General features: G+C 47.0%; 2 protein-coding genes across 3 annotated transcripts in view; one reads left to right on the top strand and one right to left on the bottom strand.

The window, feature by feature from the left end:
- Positions 1-15608, top strand: part of bmper (BMP binding endothelial regulator) — a 66757-nt gene extending 51149 nt beyond the window's left edge. The window contains exons 14-15 of the mRNA XM_063056881.1: positions 8552-8682; positions 14717-15608. Coding sequence (XP_062912951.1) covers positions 8552-8682; positions 14717-14895 — 310 coding nt within the window. The 3' untranslated portion in view covers positions 14896-15608. The remainder of the gene's footprint in view (positions 1-8551; positions 8683-14716) is intronic.
- A 192-nt stretch (positions 15609-15800) lies between these two features.
- dpy19l1l (dpy-19-like 1, like (H. sapiens)) overlaps positions 15801-23531 on the bottom strand; it is a 127561-nt gene continuing 119830 nt past the window's right edge. The window contains exons 20-23 of one of the 2 annotated variants that reach the window (XM_063056854.1): positions 22713-22887; positions 18664-18763; positions 17493-17618; positions 15801-16117 (exon numbers count right to left, since the gene is read on the bottom strand). In XM_063056854.1, the coding sequence (XP_062912924.1) occupies positions 15949-16117; positions 17493-17618; positions 18664-18763; positions 22713-22887 (570 nt within the window). In that variant the 3' untranslated portion in view covers positions 15801-15948. The remainder of the gene's footprint in view (positions 16118-17492; positions 17619-18663; positions 18764-22712; positions 22888-23531) is intronic. The other variant, XM_063056865.1, reaches the window with a different exon arrangement.

Below are 23531 nucleotides of genomic sequence, written 5' to 3'. Positions count from 1 at the left end.
GCTAATCTCCCTGCCAGGATATTGGTCGCCCTAGGATTTAAGTGTAATCCGTCCTTTTTGTACAGGTCACACCTGCGCCAAAAGAGGTCCCAATGATCCAAAAACTTGAATCCCTGCCCCCTGCTCCAATCCCTCAGCCACGCATTTATCCTCCACCTCATCGCATTCCTACTCTCACTGTCGCGTGGCACAGGCAGTAATCCCGAGATTACTACCTTTGCGGTCCTTTTTCTCAACTCCCTTCCTAGGATGTGAATGATGGATGTGAGATGGAAACGCGGAGTTGGATGTGGACAGGGAATGATGGATGTGAGATGAGTTGGATGTGGACAGGGAATGATGGATGTGAGATGAGTTGGATGTGGACAGGGATGGTGGATGTGAGATGGGGACGGTGGAGTTGGATGTGGACAGGGATGGTGGATGTGAGATGGGGAAGGTGGAGTTGGATGTGGACAGGGATGGTGGATGTGAGATGAGTTGGATGTGGACAGGGAATGATGGATGTGAGATGAGTTGGATGTGGACAGGGAATGATGGATGTGAGATGAGTTGGATGTGGACAGGGAATGATGGATGTGAGATGAGTTGGATGTGGACAGGGATGGTGGATGTGAGATGGGGACGGTGGAGTTGGATGTGGACAGGGATGGTGGATGTGAGATGGCGACGGTGGAGTTGGATGTGGACAAGGATGGTGGATGTGAGATGGGGACGGTGGAGTTGGATGTGGACAGGGATGGTGGATGTGAGATGGGGACGGTGGAGTTGGATGTGGACAGGGATGGTGGATGTGAGATAGGAACGGTGGAGTTGGATGTGGACAAGGATGGTGGATGTGAGATGGGGACGGTGGAGTTGGATGTGGACAGGGATGGTGGATGTGAGATGGGGACGGTGGAGTTGGATGTGGACAGGGATGATGGATGTGAGATGGGGACGGTGGATTTGGATGTGGACAGGGATGGTGGATGTGAGATAGAAACGTGGAGTTGGATGTGGACAGGGAATGATGGATGTGAGATGGAAACGCGGAGTTGGATGTGGACAGGGAATGATGGATGTGAGATGAGTTGGATGTGGACAGGGAATGATGGATGTGAGATGAGTTGGATGTGGACAGGGATGGTGGATGTGAGATGGGGACGGTGGAGTTGGATGTGGACAGGGATGGTGGATGTGAGATGGGGACGGTGGAGTTGGATGTGGACAAGGATGGTGGATGTGAGATGGGGACGGTGGAGTTGGATGTGGACAGGGATGGTGGATGTGAGATGGGGACGGTGGAGTTGGATGTGGACAGGGATGGTGGATGTGAGATGGAAACGCGGAGTTGGATGTGGACAGGGAATGATGGATGTGAGATGAGTTGGATGTGGACAGGGAATGATGGATGTGAGATGAGTTGGATGTGGACAGGGATGGTGGATGTGAGATGGGGACGGTGGAGTTCGATGTGGACAGGGATGGTGGATGTGAGATGGCGACGGTGGAGTTGGATGTGGACAAGGATGGTGGATGTGAGATGGGGACGGTGGAGTTGGATGTGGACAGGGATGGTGGATGTGAGATGGGGACGGTGGAGTTGGATGTGGACAAGGATGGTGGATGTGAGATGGGGACGGTGGAGTTGGATGTGGACAGGGATGGTGGATGTGAGATGGGGACGGTGGAGTTGGATGTGGACAGGGATGATGGATGTGAGATGGGGACGGTGGAGTTGGATGTGGACAGGGATGGTGGATGTGAGATGGGGACGGTGGAGTTGGATATTGGATGTGGACAGGGATGGTGGATGTGAGATGAGTTGGATGTGGACAGGGAATGATGGATGTGAGATGGAAACGCGGAGTTGGATGTGGACAGGCAATGATGGATGTGAGATGAGTTGGATGTGGACAGGGAATGATGGATGTGAGATAGAAACGTGGAGTTGGATGTGGACAGGGAATGATGGATGTGAGATGGAAATGCAGAGTTGGATGTGGACAGGGAATGATGGATGTGAGATGAGTTGGATGTGGACAGGGAATGACGGATGTGAGATTTGGAAAGGTGGAGTTGGATGTGGACAGGGATGTTGGATGTGAGATGGGGACGGTGGAGTTGGATGTGGACAGGGATGGTGGATGTGAGATGGCGACGGTGGAGTTGGATGTGGACAAGGATGGTGGATGTGAGATGGGGACGGTGGAGTTGGATGTGGACAGGGATGGTGGATGTGAGATGGGGACGGTGGAGTTGGATGTGGACAGGGATGGTGGATGTGAGATGGGGACGGTGGAGTTGGATGTGGAGAGGGATGGTGGATGTGAGATAGGAACGGTGGAGTTGGATGTGGACAAGGATGGTGGATGTGAGATGGGGACGGTGGAGTTGGATGTGGACAGGGATGGTGGATGTGAGATGGGGACGGTGGAGTTGGATGTGGACAGGGATGATGGATGTGAGATGGGGACGGTGGAGTTGGATGTGGACAGGGATGGTGGATGTGAGATAGAAACGTGGAGTTGGATGTGGACAGGGAATGATGGATGTGAGATGGAAACGCGGAGTTGGATGTGGACAGGGAATGATGGATGTGAGATGAGTTGGATGTGGACAGGGAATGATGGATGTGAGATGAGTTGGATGTGGACAGGGATGGTGGATGTGAGATGGGGACGGTGGAGTTGGATGTGGACAGGGATGGTGGATGTGAGATGGGGACGGTGGAGTTGGATGTGGACAAGGATGGTGGATGTGAGATGGGGACGGTGGAGTTGGATGTGGACAGGGATGGTGGATGTGAGATGGGGACGGTGGAGTTGGATGTGGACAGGGATGGTGGATGTGAGATGGAAACGCGGAGTTGGATGTGGACAGGGAATGATGGATGTGAGATGAGTTGGATGTGGACAGGGAATGATGGATGTGAGATGAGTTGGATGTGGACAGGGATGGTGGATGTGAGATGGGGACGGTGGAGTTCGATGTGGACAGGGATGGTGGATGTGAGATGGCGACGGTGGAGTTGGATGTGGACAAGGATGGTGGATGTGAGATGGGGACGGTGGAGTTGGATGTGGACAGGGATGGTGGATGTGAGATGGGGACGGTGGAGTTGGATGTGGACAGGGATGGTGGATGTGAGATGGGGACGGTGGAGTTGGATGTGGACAAGGATGGTGGATGTGAGATGGGGACGGTGGAGTTGGATGTGGACAGGGATGGTGGATGTGAGATGGGGACGGTGGAGTTGGATGTGGACAGGGATGATGGATGTGAGATGGGGACGGTGGAGTTGGATGTGGACAGGGATGGTGGATGTGAGATGGGGACGGTGGAGTTGGATATTGGATGTGGACAGGGATGGTGGATGTGAGATGAGTTGGATGTGGACAGGGAATGATGGATGTGAGATGGGGACGGTGGAGTTGGATGTGGACAGGGAATGATGGATGTGAGATGGAAACGCGGAGTTGGATGTGGACAGGCAATGATGGATGTGAGATGAGTTGGATGTGGACAGGGAATGATGGATGTGAGATAGAAACGTGGAGTTGGATGTGGACAGGGAATGATGGATGTGAGATGGAAACGCAGAGTTGGATGTGGACAGGGAATGATGGATGTGAGATGAGTTGGATGTGGACAGGGAATGACGGATGTGAGATTTGGAAAGGTGGAGTTGGATGTGGACAGGGATGTTGGATGTGGACAGGGAATGATGGATGTGAGATGAGTTGGATGTGGACAGGGAATGATGGATGTGAGATGAGTTGGATGTGGACAGGGATGGTGGATGTGAGATGGGGACGGTGGAGTTCGATGTGGACAGGGATGGTGGATGTGAGATGGCGACGGTGGAGTTGGATGTGGACAAGGATGGTGGATGTGAGATGGGGACGGTGGAGTTGGATGTGGACAGGGATGGTGGATGTGAGATGGGGACGGTGGAGTTGGATGTGGACAGGGATGGTGGATGTGAGATGGGGACGGTGGAGTTGGATGTGGACAAGGATGGTGGATGTGAGATGGGGACGGTGGAGTTGGATGTGGACAGGGATGGTGGATGTGAGATGGGGACGGTGGAGTTGGATGTGGACAGGGATGATGGATGTGAGATGGGGACGGTGGAGTTGGATGTGGACAGGGATGGTGGATGTGAGATAGAAACGTGGAGTTGGATGTGGACAGGGAATGATGGATGTGAGATGGAAACGCGGAGTTCGATGTGGACAGGGAATGATGGATGTGAGATGAGTTGGATGTGGACAGGGAATGATGGATGTGAGATGAGTTGGATGTGGACAGGGATGGTGGATGTGAGATGGGGACGGTGGAGTTGGATGTGGACAGGGATGGTGGATGTGAGATGGGGACGGTGGAGTTGGATGTGGACAGGGATGGTGGATGTGAGATGGGGACGGTGGAGTTGGATGTGGACAGGGATGGTGGATGTGAGATGAGTTGAATGTGGACAGGGAATGATGGATGTGAGATGAGTTGGATGTGGACAGGGAATGATGGATGTGAGATGAGTTGGATGTGGACAGGGAATGATGGATGTGAGATGAGTTGGATGTGGACAGGGATGGTGGATGTGAGATGGGGATGGTGGAGTTCGATGTGGACAGGGATGGTGGATGTGAGATGGCGACGGTGGAGTTGGATGTGGACAGGGATGGTGGATGTGAGATGGGGATGGTGGAGTTGGATGTGGACAGGGATGGTGGATGTGAGATGGGGACGGTGGAGTTGGATGTGGACAAGGATGGTCGATGTGAGATGGGGACGGTGGAGTTGGATGTGGACAGGGATGGTGGATGTGAGATGGGGACGGTGGAGTTGGATGTGGACAAGGATGGTGGATGTGAGATGGGGACGGTGGAGTTGGATGTGGACAGGGATGGTGGATGTGAGATGGGGACGGTGGAGTTGGATGTGGACAGGGATGATGGATGTGAGATGGGGACGGTGGAGTTGGATGTGGACAGGGATGGTGGATGTGAGATGGGGACGGTGGAGTTGGATGTTGGATGTGGACAGGGATGGTGGATGTGAGATGAGTTGGATGTGGACAGGGAATGATGGATGTGAGATGGGGACGGTGGAGTTGGATGTGGACAGGGATGGTGGATGTGAGATGGGGACGGTGGAGTTGGATGTGGACAGGGATGATGGATGTGAGATGGGGACGGTGGAGTTGGATGTGGACAGGGATGGTGGATGTGAGATGGGGACGGTGGAGTTGGATGTTGGATGTGGACAGGGATGGTGGATGTGAGATGAGTTGGATGTGGACAGGGAATGATGGATGTGAGATGGGGACGGTGGAGTTGGATGTGGACAGGGAATGATGGATGTGAGATGGAAACGCGGAGTTGGATGTGGACAGGCAATGATGGATGTGAGAGTGGAGTTGGATGTGGACAGGGAATGATGGATGTGAGATAGAAACGTGGAGTTGGATGTGGACAGGGAATGATGGATGTGAGATGGAAACGCAGAGTTGGATGTGGACAGGGAATGATGGATGTGAGATGAGTTGGATGTGGACAGGGAATGACGGATGTGAGATTTGGAAAGGTGGAGTTGGATGTGGACAGGGATGTTGGATGTGGACAGGGAATGATGGATGTGAGATGAGTTGGATGTGGACAGGGAATGATGGATGTGAGATGAGTTGGATGTGGACAGGGAATGATGGATGTGAGATGAGTTGGATGTGGACAGGGAATGATGGATGTGAGATGAGTTGGATGTGGACAGGGATGGTGGATGTGAGATGGGGACGGTGGAGTTCGATGTGGACAGGGATGGTGGATGTGAGATGGCGACGGTGGAGTTGGATGTGGACAAGGATGGTGGATGTGAGATGGGGACGGTGGAGTTGGATGTGGACAGGGATGGTGGATGTGAGATGGGGACGGTGGAGTTGGATGTGGACAGGGATGGTGGATGTGAGATGGGGACGGTGGAGTTGGATGTGGACAAGGATGGTGGATGTGAGATGGGGACGGTGGAGTTGGATGTGGACAGGGATGGTGGATGTGAGATAGAAACGTGGAGTTGGATGTGGACAGGGAATGATGGATGTGAGATGGAAACGCGGAGTTGGATGTGGACAGGGAATGATGGATGTGAGATGAGTTGGATGTGGACAGGGAATGGTGGATGTGAGATAGAAACGTGGAGTTGGATGTGGACAGGGAATGATGGATGTGAGATGGAAACGCGGAGTTGGATGTGGACAGGGAATGATGGATGTGAGATGAGTTGGATGTGGACAGGGAATGATGGATGTGAGATGAGTTGGATGTGGACAGGGAATGATGGATGTGAGATGGGGACGGTGGAGTTGGATGTGGACAGGGATGGTCGATGTGAGATGGGGACGGTGGAGTTGGATGTGGACAGGGATGGTGGATGTGAGATGGGGACGGTGGAGTTGGATGTGGACAAGGATGGTGGATGTGAGATGGGGACGGTGGAGGTGGATGTGAGATGGGGACGGTGGAGTTGGATGTGGACAGGGATGATGGATGTGAGATGGGGACGGTGGAGTTGGATGTGGACAGGGATGGTGGATGTGAGATGGGGACGGTGGAGTTGGATGTGGACAGGGAATGATGGATGTGAGATGGGGACGGTGGAGTTGGATGTGGACAGGGAATGATGGATGTGAGATGGAAACGCGGAGTTGGATGTGGACGGAGGACGGTGGAGTTGGATGTGGACAGGGAATGATGGATGTGAGATGGAAACGCGGAGTTGGATGTGGACAGGCAATGATGGATGTGAGATGAGTTGGATGTGGACAGGGAATGATGGATGTGAGATAGAAACGTGGAGTTGGATGTGGACAGGGAATGATGGATGTGAGATGGAAACGCAGAGTTGGATGTGGACAGGGAATGATGGATGTGAGATGAGTTGGATGTGGACAGGGAATGATGGATGTGAGATAGAAACGTGGAGTTGGATGTGGACAGGGAATGATGGATGTGAGATGGAAATGATGAGTTGGATGTGGACAGGGAATGACGGATGTGAGATTTGGAAAGGCGGAGTTGGATGTGGACAGGGAATGATGGATGTGAGATGAGTTGCATGTGGACAGGGATGGTGGATGTGAGATGGGGACGGTGGAGTTGGATGTGGACAGGGAATGATGGATGTGAGATGAGTTGCATGTGGACAGGGATGGTGGATGTGAGATGGGGACGGTGGAGTTGGATGTGGACAGGGATGGTGGATGTGAGATGGGGACGGTGGAGTTGGATGTGGACAGGGATGGTGGATGTGAGATGGGGACGGTGGAGTTGGATGTGGACAGGGATGGTGGATGTGAGATGGGGACGGTGGAGTGTGATGTGGACAGGGATGGTGGATGTGAGATAGAAACGTGGAGTTGGATGTGGACAGGTAATGATGGATGTGAGATGGAAACGCGGAGTTGGATGTGGACAGGGAATGATGGATGTGAGATGAGTTGGATGTGGACAGGGAATGATGGATGTGAGATGAGTTGGATGTGGACAGGGATGGTGGATGTGAGATGGGGACGGTGGAGTTGGATGTGGACAGGGATGGTGGATGTGAGATGGGGACGGTGGAGTTGGATGTGGACAGGGATGGTGGATGTGAGATGGGGACGGTGGAGTTGGATGTGGACAGGGATGGTGGATGTGAGATGAGTTGGATGTGGACAGGGAATGATGGATGTGAGATGAGTTGGATGTGGACAGGGAATGATGGATGTGAGATGAGTTGGATGTGGACAGGGATGGTGGATGTGAGATGGGGACGGTGGAGTTGGATGTGGACAAGGATGGTGGATGTGAGATGGGGACGGTGGAGTTGGATGTGGACAGGGATGGTGGATGTGAGATGGGGACGGTGGAGTTGGATGTGGACAGGGATGGTGGATGTGAGATGGGGACGGTGGAGTTGGATGTGGACAAGGATGGTTGATGTGAGATGGGGACGGTGGAGTTGGATGTGGACAGGGATGGTGGATGTGAGATGGGGACGGTGGAGTTGGATGAGGACAGGGAATGATGGATGTGAGATGGGGATGGTGGAGTTGGATGTGGACAGGGAATGATGGATGTGAGATGGAAACGCGGAGTTGGATGTGGACAGGCAATGATGGATGTGAGATGAGTTGGATGTGGACAGGGAATGATGGATGTGAGATAGAAACGTGGAGTTGGATGTGGACAGGGAATGATGGATGTGAGATGGAAACGCAGAGTTGGATGTGGACAGGGAATGATGGATGTGAGATGAGTTGGATGTGGACAGGGAATGATGGATGTGAGATGAGTTGGATGTGGACAGGGAATGACGGATGTGAGATTTGGAAAGGCGGAGTTGGATGTGGACAGGGAATGATGGATGTGAGATGAGTTGGATGTGGACAGGGATGGTGGATGTGAGATGAATTGGATGTGGACAGGGAAAGGTGGATGTGAGATGGGAACAGCGGAGTTGGATGTGGACAGGGATGGTGGGTGTGGATGTGGACATTTTGCTCTTACTTCTCCTGTGATCTTTCCCACAGATCCTGTGTCACTGACATGTGTGAGTGCCCCATGCACAAGAATTGTTACTGCGAGTCTCTAATTGCCTACACACGGGCCTGTCAGAGGGAAGGTGTGCATGTGCACTGGAAGCCAGAGATGAGCTGTCTGGGTGAGTTGCCGACAGGGCCAGCCTGATCTGGTCATTCGTGAGCAAAGTTTGCACAGTGGGAGCTCACACTTTGTACTGGGATAAGGCTGTGTGGAGCGCTTTGGGAATTTGTCTTGTGTTCACTGTGTTCGAATTCACAGGGGACTTGGTGCAACTGCCTCTGGAATGCTCACAGTTACAAGGCCTTCATTGGTTATGTGGCACGGATCTAGAATAGCCTCACACACCGTTCACAGTCTCCAAGGACTGCCGGTTTCTCAGCCACGCACTGCAGCAGCTTCCATACGTTTACTGCTAACACACAGCTCCTCCTGTCACAGCACACAGCCTGCTTCACCCGCTCTAAACCCTGCTTCACCCGCTCTAAACCCTGCCACTGATCCTGATCATCACATTCTTCAGGAGACATTTTATCTTTCAGCCTAAGCCTCAAGAAAATAGGAGCAGGAGTAGGCCAACTGGCCCTTCAAGCCTGACTCACCATTTAATATTACCATGACTAACCTACACTGGCTTCAAATCCTGTGCCACTTCCCCTGTATTCTTTGATCTGTCCAATATTTATCCACCTCCAGTTCAAATGATCCAGATCTCTCCACTCAGTGGGACAGAGAACCCCAGAGAGCCACTGCCATCAGAATTTTCCCCATATCTCAGTTTTAAATGACCATCCTCTTGTAGCTGTGTTCCCTTGACTGTGAATCCCCTCCCTTTAGCATTTAATATGTTTGAATAAAATCACCCTCATTCTTATAAGCCCTAAGGAATAAATAAGCAAAGTCTTTAGCATTTCCTGATAGGACAATCATCTCATCCCAGGAATCAGCTTGGCAATTCTCCTTGGACCACCTCCAGTGTTATTACATGATTTTTAGGTAAGTGGACCAAAATCGTACACAGTATTCCAGCTCACGAACACCCTGATAATTACAACAGAATCTCCCTACTTTTAAACTCCTTTGGAAGAAAGGCCCAAATGGGTTGCCTTCTTCATTACTTTTTGGGCCTGCCTGATATTTTTTGTGACTCATGCACAAGAACACTTAGACCCCTCTGAACACTCATTTGCAGAATCTCTCCAATTAGATGACTTTTGTCATTTTGTTATACCTCTTTGCACTTTGTGATGCATCGGGCAGCAACCTTGCCGTTTTGTTAGTGTTTTTATCTGTTTTTTACGAGGCCGAGTTGCTAGCTCAATATTCAACCCAGCACAGATGTAAAGCATACAAGGAGCTGGCCCAATTCGAACCCAGAACCACTCGCCTCAAAATCTGGTGCTGATGTTAAAGCACCTTCGGCTGGCTATGTAGGAGTAGCATTAGGCCATTCCACCATGACTGATTCATTACCCTCCTCAACCCCATTCTCCTGTCTTCTCCCTGTACCTTTGATGCCCTGATAATCAAAAACCTATTAACCTCTGCCTTAAATATAGCCAATGACTTGGCCTGCACTTCTATCTGTGGTAATGAATTCCTGATTCACCACCCTCTGATTAAAAAGAAAATGTCCTCATCTCTGTTCTGTTTCTGAGGCTGTGCCCTCTGGTCCTAGACTCCCCCACTATAGGAAACATCGTCTCCACATCCACTCTGACTTGGCCTTTCAATATTTGATAGTTTTCAGTGAAATCCCCACTCGCTCCATCTTACAAACTGCAGTGATTATGGGCCCAGAGCCATCAAACACACCTCATATGTTAACCCTTTCATTCCTGGGATCATTCCACCAACCTCCTTGGACCCTCTCCAATGCCAGCACATCTTTTCTTAGATAGGGGCCCAAAACTGCTCACAAGACTCCAAGTGAAGTCTGACCAATGCCTTATAAAGCCTCAGCATTACATCCTTGCTTTTATATTCTAGTCCTCTCAAAATGAATGGTAAAATTGCATTTCCCTTCCTTACCACCTACTCAACCTGCAAGTTAACCTTTAGGGAATCCTGCACGAGAACTCCCAAGCCCCTTTGTACCTCTGATCTTTGAATTTTCTTCACATTCAGAAAATAACCCTTGCCTTTACTCTTTCCACCACTGTTTAAACATAACCATACAATTTCCTACACAATATTCCACCTGCCACTTCTTTGCCCATTTCCCCAGTCTGCCTAAGTCCTACTGCACACACCCTGATCCCTCAACACTACCTGCCCCCCACCTATCTTAGTGTTGTCCACAAAACCACTAATTCCATCATTCAGACCATTAACACATCATTGTGCCTTTCCAAATTATTGACACACAACATGAAAAGAAGCGGTTCTAACACTGACCTCTGTGGCACACCACTAGTCAGTGGCAGCCAGACAGTACACACCCCCTTTATTCCCAGTCCTGCTAGTCAGCCAATCTTCTATCCATGTGGGTATCTTCCCTGTAGTACCACGAGCTCTCATCTTGTAAAGCAGCCTCATGTGCAGCAACTTGTCAAAAGCCTTCTGAACAACCAAATAGATAACATTCACTGACTCTCCTTTGTCTATCCTGTCTGATATTTCTTCAAAGAATTCCAACAGATTGATCAGGCAAAATGTCCCTTTTAGAAAAGCATGCTGACTTTTGCCCGTTCTATCACATGCCGCAAAGTAACCCGAAACCTCATCCTTAATAATAGACTCCCATCATCTTTCCAACCACTGAAGTCAGCCTAACAGGCCTATAATTGCCTTTCTTCTCCCTCCCCCCCTTCGGAAAGAATGAAGTGACATTTGCTGTTTTCAGTCCTCTGGAACCATTCCAGAATTCAGTGATTCTTGAAATATCATTTCTAATGCTTCCACGATCTATTCAGCTACCTCTTTCAGAACCCTGGGGTATAGTCCATCTGGTCCAGGTGACTTATCTACCTCCTGATTTTTCAGCTTCCCAAACATCTCCGAAGTAATAGCAACGATACTCACTTTTGTCCCCTGGCACTCTTGTATTTCCCAGTGAAGACTGATGCAAAATACCAATTAAGTTTGTCCCCCATTACTACCCCTCCAGTTTGATTTTCCAGCGATCTGATATCCACTCTTGTCTCTTTTACTATCTGAAAAAAAAACGTTTAAAACATTTTTATATTATAGACTAAGTTACCATCATGTGACATCTTTTCTCTCTTTACAGCTTTTAAAATTGCCTTCTGCTGGTTTTTAAAAGCTTTCCAAACCTCTACCTTCCCACTAATTTTTGCAATATTATATGCCCTCTCTTTTGCCTTTATGCTGTCTTTGACTCCCCTTGTCAGCCATGATTCCTCATCCTCCCTTTAGGATACTTCTTCATCTTTCCTTTGCCTTCTGAATTTCTTGCAGACACACCAGTCATTGCTGTTTTGCCATCATCCCTGCTAGTGTCCCCTTCCAATCAACTTTAGCCAGCTCCTCTCTCATGCCTCTGTAATTTCCTTTACTGCACTGTAATACTGATACATCCAATTTTAACTTCTCCTCCTCAACGTGCTGGGCGAGTTCTATCATATTATGATCACTGGCTCCGATGGGTTCATTCACCTTAAGCTCCCTGATCAAATCTGGGTCATTACATAACACCCAATCCAGAAATGCTGTTCCCCCTGGAGGGCTCCACCTCAAGCTGTTCTTAAAAAGTCATCTTGTAGGTGTCCTACTACTACCCTCTCTTGGGATCCAGCACCATTCTGATTTTCCCAATTTACCTGCATATTGAAATCCCCATCATTATTGCAATATTGTGCTTTTTACATTCTTTTTCTATTTTCCATTGTAATTTGTAGCCCACATCCTGGTTATTGTTTGGAAACCTGTATATAACTCACATCAGGGTCCTTTTACTCTTGCAGTTTCTTAACTCTACCCACGAGGATTCTACATCTTCTGATCCTATGTCACCTCTTTCTAAAGATTTGATTTCATTTTTACCAAAAGAGCCACCCCACCCCCTCTGCCTCTCTTCCTGTCGTTTCGATACAATGTGCATCCTTGGATGATAAGCCCCCAACTATGTTCTTCTTTCAGCCATGACTCAGAGATGGCCCACAACATTATACCTGCAAATCTCTAACTGCGTCTCAGGATTATTCACCTTATTCCGTATACTGTGTGTATTTAAATATAGCACCTTCAGACCTGTGTTCATCATCCTTTTAGATTTTGGCCCCCAAGTTACACTTCAGCTCATCCCACTGACTGCAATTTGCTTGTCCTTCCTCTCAGTCCCATTACACACTGCATTTAGTTGTATAACAAACTTCCCATCCTCAGCCCTATCACCCTGGTTCCCATCCCCTTGCCAAATTAGTTTAAACCCTCTCCAACAGCTCTAGCAAACCTGCCGGCAAGGATATTGGTTTCCCTTGGGTTGAGGTGTAACCTGTCCTTTTCTACAGATCACATCTTCCCTAGATGAGATCCCAATGATCCTGAAATCTGAAACCCTGCCCCCTGCCCCAATTCTTCAGCCATGCATTATCATGCCAAATCATCCTATTCTTGCCTTCACTGGCACGTGGCACAGGGAGCAGTCAAGAGGTTACTACCCTGGAGGTCCTGTTTTCAACTTTATACCTAACACTCTATATTCTATCTTTAGAAACTCCTGCCTTTTTCTACCTGTGTTGTTGGCACCATTATGTACCACGACTTCCAGCTGTTCACCCTCCTCCTTTAGAATGTCGTGGACCCTTTCTGAGACATCCCTGACCCTAGCACCTGGGAGACAGCATACTATCTGCTTTCTGCTCCTTTAATTATGGAATCAGCTCTTCTCTTCTGAACCACAGTGCCAGACACCCCTGGTCACTATGGTTTCCCCTGATAGGTTCTCCATCACCCCACCCCCCACCCCAACTTTATCCAAGTGGTACACTTATTTTCTTTTGCTGCCTATTTAAATTTGCTCTCTTGAGAGTCACTCAGGTACCTGCCTCCTGAAACTTGGGCGTGACTACCTCCATGTAGCTCTTATCTATGGCCTCTGCATTTGCCCCTATGAGCTGACATCATCAAGCTGCAGCTCCAGTTCCATAACATGGTCTCTATGGAACTACTGCTTGGAGCACTTCAATAAAATTCGTCTTTATAATGGGGATAAACTCTTGCTCAGCATCACAGACCGGTCATTAGTATATCTGCCACAGTTCCTCTCAGAGCTTGTTTACGCAGTCTACCTTAGACAATTCCCTCGTGCCATTATAATTATCCTAATTTTGATTGGAGACATTGGTTATGGACCTATGGTGTACATCCTCAGACTGTACCTGGAATCCTATTACATTGTGGTCACCAGCCCCATAGGGAATCTTTAACCACAAGGTGCCTTAGTATTCCTTCCTCTTTCCATAGACCAAATCTGGATTTAGATAGACTCTGCAATGCATTGCTCATGCATTCCAATAATTTCTATGACACCTTTGTCAGTTCGGTTCATCCCATCAATATGTACATTAATATCTCCCATGATAATTGTAGTTACCTTCAAACATGCCCACATTTCCTAATTTATGCTCATGATTTCAATTCAAACCAATTCCACATCACCATCTACTGCCTTCATAACACTGATCAGGTATCTTCCTTAATTAATTAATGAACAGATAGTGTGTGGAACAGGCCCTTCCAGCCCAGCAAGCTGCACCGCCATCAACCTACCTATTTAACATTAGCCTAATCACAGGACTATTTACTTTGATCTTGTATCTTGCTCACTACTGTGCCATTTTAAACCCTTGACCAATCAGAATTCAAAAAGAAAATTCCATCAATCAGTTAGTTACCATTGCCTTGTGCCGGCTCAGGTCCCTTGCCTGCTGCTGTGGGTGTAGGCTGTGCTGGAGTGTTGGGTGGTATTTAAGGCTTGGCCACTGTTCCCTTACCTGCTGCCACTGAAGGACACAAGCAGAAGTGCAAGGGCAACCCTTAGATACAAACTCCTTCATTGTCCTCTGGGTTTTTAATTGTCAAGTATAACTATCGTCCAAGGGGTGAATACAGCCAGCAGAAATTGGGAAAGACCCACTGCCGCAGGATCATCGTGTTTACTGTTTTTTAACCCAGGCTCTATCTCCTTGCAGCGACTCAGTGTAAGCACGGCGCTGTGTACAACACGTGCGGACCAGGCTGTCCGAAGACCTGTGAAAACTGGAATGAAATCGGCCCTTGCAATAAGCCATGTGTGGCAGGCTGCCACTGCCCTGCAAACTTGGTGCTTCACAGAGGACAGTGCATCAAGCCATCCTTGTGCCCCCGGTGAACAGCCCAAGAATCCATGAGGTAAATAAGGTAATCAGAACGCAAATCTGGGGCAGCCGAAACCCACACTGCATCTCCAACACAGACAAGAAGGGAACAAAGGAGCATGCTGTTTTTTTCTGGAATGAGCGCACGGAGAGTACGCCATTGGACAGTATATGTGAAAAAGTGTGCCATGTACACAAGCAAACTGAAACCTTAAATTAATACAAGATCAAATGGAATGATTTATTTTAGTATTCTATGCATTTTAGTACTCTAAAAACACACCTCCCTTGCTTCTGTGTGTGCGCTGAAGAGTTTGCTGGTTTAAGAGTGAATGGATGAACTCAGCAGGGATTTCCAGTGTCATCCTCTTCCTCAGCTGCAGGACGAGTTATTCAACTTCTTTTTCTCAGCTGAAGCAGAAAGCAAAGGTGCCTGGCCTTGGGCCAATTGAACTGGTTCTCTTGTGATGCTCCAGGTGGAGACGTGACCAGGAAGTAGGGCACGGACTATGAGCTACCCCAGTGTCACTGCCCCACAGAATGGCTGCACCTTTGGACCAGAGTTGCTTCCTACCCAACACCCTTGGGTGTTTCCAAACAAATGGGTGACTTTTATGACTCCAGACAGCTGCTGAGATTAGCTGTCATCCTGGTATGTGTGGGGGGGGGGGAGTAGGCAACAAGTTTTATTCCTTTATACTGTTGTCCTCTGCATTAGTCCTAGGAAGAAGCTGCCCTCTTCCAGTATGTTATGAATGTATAGATGTACCTGCCAGCAAAGGCCTCCAGTGTCTATCAGAGAACAGCAACAATGTAAATGTGACAACTAGGAATATTCTCAAAGTTCAAAATATAACCGAAGCTGAATTTTTATTCACAAAATCTTTATTGAAAATAATCACATATGCATTAACTCCATAAAGACATGAAAATACCTCTTATAAAGGAACTATTACGAAGATCATATTTCTACATTTGTTCTCATGTTCAATCATACTTCCTGTTGCCATCGATACAAGAAATTTGGACGCCCTTTAAGCACAGCAATGCTTAACCATCTCTGTCCTTTATGTCCAGCTGACAGTTTTCTTCATCTTTAACACTTTGTAAACATCGTTCTGAAAGACTGGGATGAAGTGTGGAGTCGGCGACTGAGAAACCATGGAGCACAAAGGAGTTTTCTTTGCATTTTCCACATCTTCCACATCCCAAATTTCTGGCATACTGCAGCCTTCTCTATGGGTGAGAGGAAGCAGTCCAATGAAGCTGAAGCACAGGCTTGTATTAGTTTCATCTGGACTGAACAGGTAGAGGGGGAGATGGCAATATAAAGAGGTGGAGGGAAGCCTTGGAGCTAGAATCTGAAAGTGACTGGTGGATCTAGGTAAGGAGGGGTGTTAGGCAGGAGGAGAAGCGATGATTGGGAATTGGGAGGTGATAGGTGGATGAAACCATGGGCTGCAGATGACAGAATCTAATAGGAAAGGAAGGTGGAGCATGGATCCAGATGGAGGAGGGGACCCAGTGGTGTAAGATGGAGTGGGTGGGGCAACTGCTGAGAGAGAGGGAAAGCAGGTTATATTAAATTGGAGAATTCAATATATACCATCAGCATATAGACTACTCAGGAGGAATGAGGTGGTGTTCCTATAATGCCCACCTCATAATCCATGGGTAGCCTACAACTGGATGGCATGAACACGGAATTCTCCAATTTCAGGTAAACTGTTCCCTTTGTGTGTCTCTCCTGATTCACCCTACATCCAACCCAGCCCTCACCACTACCCTTCTCTATCCACTCATCAGCCGAGCATCCACATACCTCTTCCACAAGGGCCCTCTTCTACTTGTTTCAAGTTCCACCTTCCTTTCCATCATCTTCAGCCCAATGTCACCTCCCAGCTTCTGTCGTTGTTTCCACTTCCCTCGCTCATCTTTCACTCCCCCTCACTTGACCCACCTATCATCTGCCAGCCCTCTCCTCACCTCTTTATACCAGCTATCTCCCCTCTACTCAGTGCAGATAAAGGGTGTTGACCTGAAATGTTGACTGTTTGTTTCCCTCCACAGATGCTGCCTGACCTGCTTTTAGCTTGCTCATAACAGTAATTATATTGAAAAATGTCTGCTAATTCTAAAATCAGCAGAACAAAAATGGCAAAGGTCTACCAAGTTAAAGGGACTTGGTTTCAATATGCAGCCCCCACTGAGAAGCAGTGAATGGACCAACTGAGTAGCTACTGGACTAAACAGAGGCTGACTCAGTTCCACAAAGACAGACCCAGCAACAATATTGAGGATGCTCTCCATTGCCTGAATATCCAAGCTCAACAGGGCACACTGGTCATAAGAGAGTTGAGGGATTCTGCAATACAATAGCTCATCTATGGAATTCTTAAATAAAAACTTCATTGGCATTACAGAAGGGATATCATTCATTAATCTGAATGTTTCAAACAAAGACGAAGGAGGGAGTCTGTTCAAGTCTGCACTGAACCAGGATTTTCCTCAATGACACAAAGACTGAAGCAATGAGGAATAATTAGCATGTATGAAGGACTTGATGGCAACTCAGATCAGAGATCTATTAAAGCTTTAAAATCATACGCACCTTGTTTTTCTCAAACACCAAGAATCTTCAAAAATAAAATAATCTACTCCCATGCGAAGCAGCCCGTTCTTCACCTCCTCTGCTGACTTCCGACTGTACATTGCATACACCTGTTTTGTTCTTTGTCTGTGTGAAAAGAGACGAAGATGTTGGTTTGGCTTTAGGGATGGGAAGTGGGGGAGCTGTTTAGGGGGGGGATACTTCAGGAATGAGGATTTGGTTAGGGTTAAATGGTTGAAAGGGTACACTTCAGAGAAGAAAGGCGAAGCACAGCACTCAAAATATCAGCAGATCAGTGATCCACAGTAATCGAGGGTGGGACAGGGAAGTGATTGCTAGGGTAGGAAAAGTGAAGGGGTACCAGTAACACTCTGCAGTATGCCAACAAGTAAGAACACTTGAATTCAAGGATTTACATGACAGGGAGGAGAGGGCAAGAGGCTGGTGGAGGGTTCGGAAAACAACCATCATGTCAGGAAGTGTGACCCTACTGACAGCAACGGAAGGTAGCACGAGTATCAGTGTAGAGCGACTGTGTAGTATGAAGAGACATTATTCTAGTCTGACCCATCAATGTAGTGGGAAGGTGTCAATAATTCAGTAAGGAGAGCAAGGATAAACAATGAATGGACAATAAGTGACAATATGTTTCATTGTCAACACCAGGGTTCTCCAGGTCAGCTACCGAGATCAGCATCAGGTCAGACTGACAGACTCAGATAGAGTCTCTTCTTTGGAGCAGGCCAGCAATAACAAAACAGGAGACAGCCAATATCAGATGAGTGAAGGGGGTTAGGCCAAGGAAGGCAATACCCAGCTAACCAGCTGCCTTGGTAACAGCTTCTCTTTCTGGGAGCTATTTTGGAAGGAGGGGGTAACACCCAATGAACTGGGGAAATGGAAAGTTATCGAAACCAAGGGAGAAATCAAGAGGATACAAGGTATAGTTAAAATTCTGTAGGTCACCATTCAGCTGAAAATAGGACCATTTGCCTACAAAGTGTTATTCTTTAACAAAATGTTCGAAGTATTTTCTATTCCCCTTAATAACTGAAATTGTTGATATTTAAAATAGCCCTTTAAACAATGAATATTTGAAAACACAAGACATTGAAAAAGCTGCCTAAACCAACCAGCTGTAGACATCTCTGTGAACAGAGCTATCACCCACCTCAGACCTGAATCTTCATAGTGTGGATGATTTACAATGGGCCGTCCAGTAGATAACTTGATGCTTGCCATTGTGGGCATTGCCCCAGCAAACACAGCATCTGAGGGAAGATTGAATGTTTTATTGATGAGAAGACCAACTTTTTATAATTACATATCTATTATTGGTGGCTAGTTATTCTATTTAAAATACAATGAAATCTAGTTAAATCATTAAGTCACATATAAACGCATGAGTGTTACAGATGCCTTGAAAAAGGATGACAACTGATGTTCCTGTTATTGCTGCTGACTGCTCTCTCTGTGTATTCGGCACTAACATCCCAGGAAAACTGTTTACAGTGACCACCTCGCACCACACGACTGATTAAAGCACTAAGCCAGGCCCCTGTTCCAGTTTCTACATTTCCATAGCTTCCCTTTTCCATCCTGGTTGGGGTACACAAAGACTGCATTAACAGGTAGCAGCAAAATTATGTTTAAAGTAATTTGCACAAGAGATTTTGCTGGTGTTGGAAATACAGAATAACACACACACAAAATGCCGAAGGAATGATATGGCCGAAATATCAAGTCTATATTCCTTTCTACAGATGCTGCCTGACCTGCTGAGTTCCTCCAGCATTTTGTGTGTTACTCTTAAAATAATTTGCCTTTGGCTACTGAGCAGCTGCTTTTGTTTGGACTCTAACCCGGCAGATAAATCACTAATTTCACCCAGCTCCACTACAGAGAAATGGAAATATCATGCAACTACATTAAAGGCAAAAGCAAAACACAGTAATCTTTGGAACTGGTGTATTAAGGAATCTGTAGAACTGAGCAAAACATCATTAGCGCATTATAGCAGAACCTTATGAGGCAGTTGGCAATGCGATACCGAGATCCATTTCACAGGGTGGCAGCTGGACGAGATGTGATCAGGAGAACTTTAGCAGCAGACTTCGCATTGTTACTTGAAAAATGGAGCAGAAGTTCTTAAATGGGGCTAAGCCAGTTGCACATAGTGTTAGTTGGGAATAAACAGTCAGGGTTATGTGAAGTTTACGAGGAAGACTCAGATCAAATACCATTTCTGCGAAGCTTCCAAAGCTATCTTGTCATTGATGTAAGGGGAAAGAAAGTTAAAGCAAAAAAAAACATACATCCTGAGAGTCCTGGGCTGAAAGATGAAGGAAAATCCATTTGCATTACAGACATTGTATTGAAGATGAGGGTGAAATACTAGGGATGATAAATAAAGAAATGGAATACTAAAGGCAGCTAAACCACCAACATGAATAACAGGCTCTGACCATCATTTTACAGATCTATCCTGAGGAAGATATATTGACTCTAAACATTTCCCTGACTGACTAGGTGCTTCCAGCATTTCAGTTTGTATTTAACAAATCTGGCTGACCAATGTTGTACTGCAGGACTGCAGAAGTTACACCTGTAATTAAAAAATGATTAAGGGGAGAGTTAATAATTACAATGCTGGCCAAGCTCTCAAGGAAAGCCCAGTGGGCAGGGGAATGAGAAATAAAATTCAGTTCAGATAAAGAGGTAGGTGTTTGGATGGGTAAATCAGGCCAGGCAGTTTACTGTCACTCCACTCTTTAAGAAAGGAGGAAGGCAGCAGAAAGGAAATTATAGACCAGTTAGCCCGGCCTCAGTGGTTGGGAAGATGTTGGAGTCAATTGTTAAGGATGAGGTTATGGAGTACTTAGTGACCCAGGAAAAGATAGGAAAAAGTCAGCATGGTTTCCTTAAGGGAAAATCTTGCCTGACAAACCTGTTGGAATTTTTTGAGGAGATTACTAGTAGGATAGATAAAGGGGATGCAGTGAATGTTGAATATTTGGACTTTCAGAAGGCCTTTGACACGGTGCCACACATGAGACTGCTTACCAAGTTAAGAGCCCATGATTACAAGGAAGTTACTAACATGATTAGAGCATTGGCTGATGGGTAGGAGGCAGCAAGTGGGAATAAAAGGATCCTTTTCTGTTTGGCTGCCAGTGACTTGTGGTGTTCCGCAGGGACCACTTGTTTTTATGCTGTATATAAATGATTTAGATGATGGAATAGATGGCTTTGTTGCTAGGTTTGCAGATGATATGAAGATTGGTGGAGGGGCAGATAGTGTTGAGGAAAAAGGTAGGATGCAAAAGGACTTAGACAGATTGGGAGAATGGGCAAGAAAGTGGCAGATGAAATACAATGTTGGAAAATGCATGGTTATACACTTTGGTAGTAGAAATAAATGTGCAGACTATTTCCTAAGTGGGTAGAAAATCCAAAAATCTGAGATACAGAGGGATTTGCAAGTCCTTGTGCAGAACACCATGAAGGTTAACCTGCAGGTTGAGTCAGTGGTGAGGAAGGCAAATGCCATGTTAGCGTTCATTTCAAGAGGTCGAGAATACAAGAGCAAGGATGTGATGCTGAGGCTTTATGAGGCACTGGTGAGGCCTCACCTTGAGTACTGTGAACAGTTTTAAGCCCCTCATCTTAGAAAAGATGTGCTGGCATTGGAGAGGGTCCAGAGGAGGTTCACAAGGATGATTCCAGGAATGAAAGGGTTATCATACAAGGAATGTTTGATGATTCTGGGTCTGTACTCACTGGAATTCAGAAAAATGAGGGAGGATCTCATTGAAGTCTTTCAAATGTTCAAAGGCCTAGACAGAGTAGATGTTTCCCATGGTGGGAGAGTCTAGGACAAGAGGGCACAGCCTTAGGATAGAGGGGCACCCTTTCAAAACAGAGATGTGGAGAAATTTCTTTAGCCAAGGGGTGGTGAATTTGTGGAATATGGTACCACATGCAGCTGTGGAGGCCAGGGTGTTGGGTGTATTTATGGCAGAGATTGATAGGATCTTGATTGGACACGGCATCAAAGGTTACAGGGAGAAGGCCAGGAACTGGGGTTGAGGAGGAGGAGAAAAAAAAAAGGATCAACCATGATTGAATGGTGGAGCAAACTCGATGGGCCAGATGGCCTAATTCTGCTCCTATGTCTTACAGTCTTATAATAACTTTAAGCAATGGAATTTAGGCAATCATTTAATACAACTCTCATAGCTATTGAACTGAGGAGCCAATTACAACTACACCAACTGGTCCAGGATCACTGGGTAAGTACAGGAGTGAACCAGGTAGGGTTTAGTCCTTGCTGTCAAGACTATTTTTAATGGGGTACTGGAGGTGTAGCTTGAACTTGTGTCTCTGGATCACTGGTCCTGATCTTTAACTGTTAGTCCCATTAACTTAACCCCTTGGCTAGCAACATATCAACATCATTATGTGCTGTGTCATATGATGTGGGCAATCATGGTCTTTGACCACAATTGTTCTTGGCAAATTTTTCTACAGAAGTGGTTTGTTGCCATTGCCTTCTTCTGGGCAGTGTCTTTATAAGGTGGGTGACCCCATCCATTATCAATACTCTTCAGAGATTGCCTGCTATCAGTGGTCATAACCAGAACTTGTGATATGCACCAGCTGCTCATATGACCATCTCCTACCTGCTCCCACGGCTTCACGTGACCCTGATCGGGGGTGGGGGGTGCTAAGCAGGTGCTACACTTCGCCCAAGGGTGACCGGCAGGCTAGCAGAGGAAAGGAGGGTCTTACACCTCCTTTTGTAGAGACATATCTCCACCCTGGCACCCAAAGTAACATATGGTCATATAATAAAAAGGTAGAGGAACAGAGGGATCATAAACTGCTTATCTGCAGATCCATGTAGTGGCAAGAGGTAGAGATGGGATAATCGCCTTCAACTGAATGCCACTAAAAGTTGAATTCACAAAATGCCCTCAACGCCACTCCCAAATCTAAATAAACAAAAAAAATACAACAACTACAGTCCCAGAGACCGGATCTGGCAGAAAAATTCCCCACAAGACCTGAAATACCATACTTAATTTGACACATTTGAACAGGTGCGTGGATGAATTTTGATAAACTAGTGCTGTAATATCCTGCTGGTTTACATTTTGAAATGATCCCTTCACTAGTATGGGGCTATACTTAATGACAAACGTCTCAAGAGTGACTTACCCTTTTTGGTGTTTTCCTTGATCCACTCCAATAACTCCTCCTGGGGGAAGTTGCTGAACTCTCCGATTATGCTCCACTGTTCTTTCAGGTTCATGGCTCCTTGTACAGCCATTGCTGCCAGTATCACACACACAAGTATCTGGTGGAGGGATTTAGTCCTGATCCACCACAAGAGCTTCGACAAAGGAAGGGAAATCAAAACTCATGAACAAATTTTCTATGTAACAAAGGAAGCCCCAGGTTGGTGTGGATAGGAAATTAAAAGACTAGTAAATCCACCATTAATAAACAGCAGCAACTGGTTCAAAAGGAAGTAAGTGATTTTACAACCTCTTACTGCTGTATAACTCCCACAGTCTGAGTGCAGAAAAGTACTAGAAGCTTAGACAACATGTAAAACATTAACCCATTTCCCATGGCACAGATCAGTATTGAGAGATTGTTTAATTGCTGAGGGTCTGGAGGGAAGGTGGTGGGGGATTGTGGGAGGAATGTTTTCTGCATGGAGAGTAGTTGTCCAGATCTCACTTCTGAAATGGTGACAAAGACCAATTTCATCACATTTTAAATGATACTGAGCGATGACTTCATAAAAATACTGAGCAGTAAGCGCTAAAGAGGAACTCATTCCACCATTGCCCAAAACCACATCTGCGATCCTGCTACAGCCTCTCTGAGTAACCCTGTCATGACTTTGCTTCCGAGCACTGATCCAATTTCCTCTCAAAGCCACAGCTGAACCCATCAGGCAAGGAACTCTAGAACTAACCACCACTGCATAACAAAGCTCCTTTTCAGGTAGCCTTTGGCTCTTTAGCC

This window comes from Mobula hypostoma, chromosome 1, assembly GCF_963921235.1.
Source record: "Mobula hypostoma chromosome 1, sMobHyp1.1, whole genome shotgun sequence".
Lineage (NCBI taxonomy): Eukaryota > Metazoa > Chordata > Chondrichthyes > Myliobatiformes > Myliobatidae > Mobula > Mobula hypostoma.
This window is presented reverse-complemented; position numbering and strand designations above follow the sequence as displayed.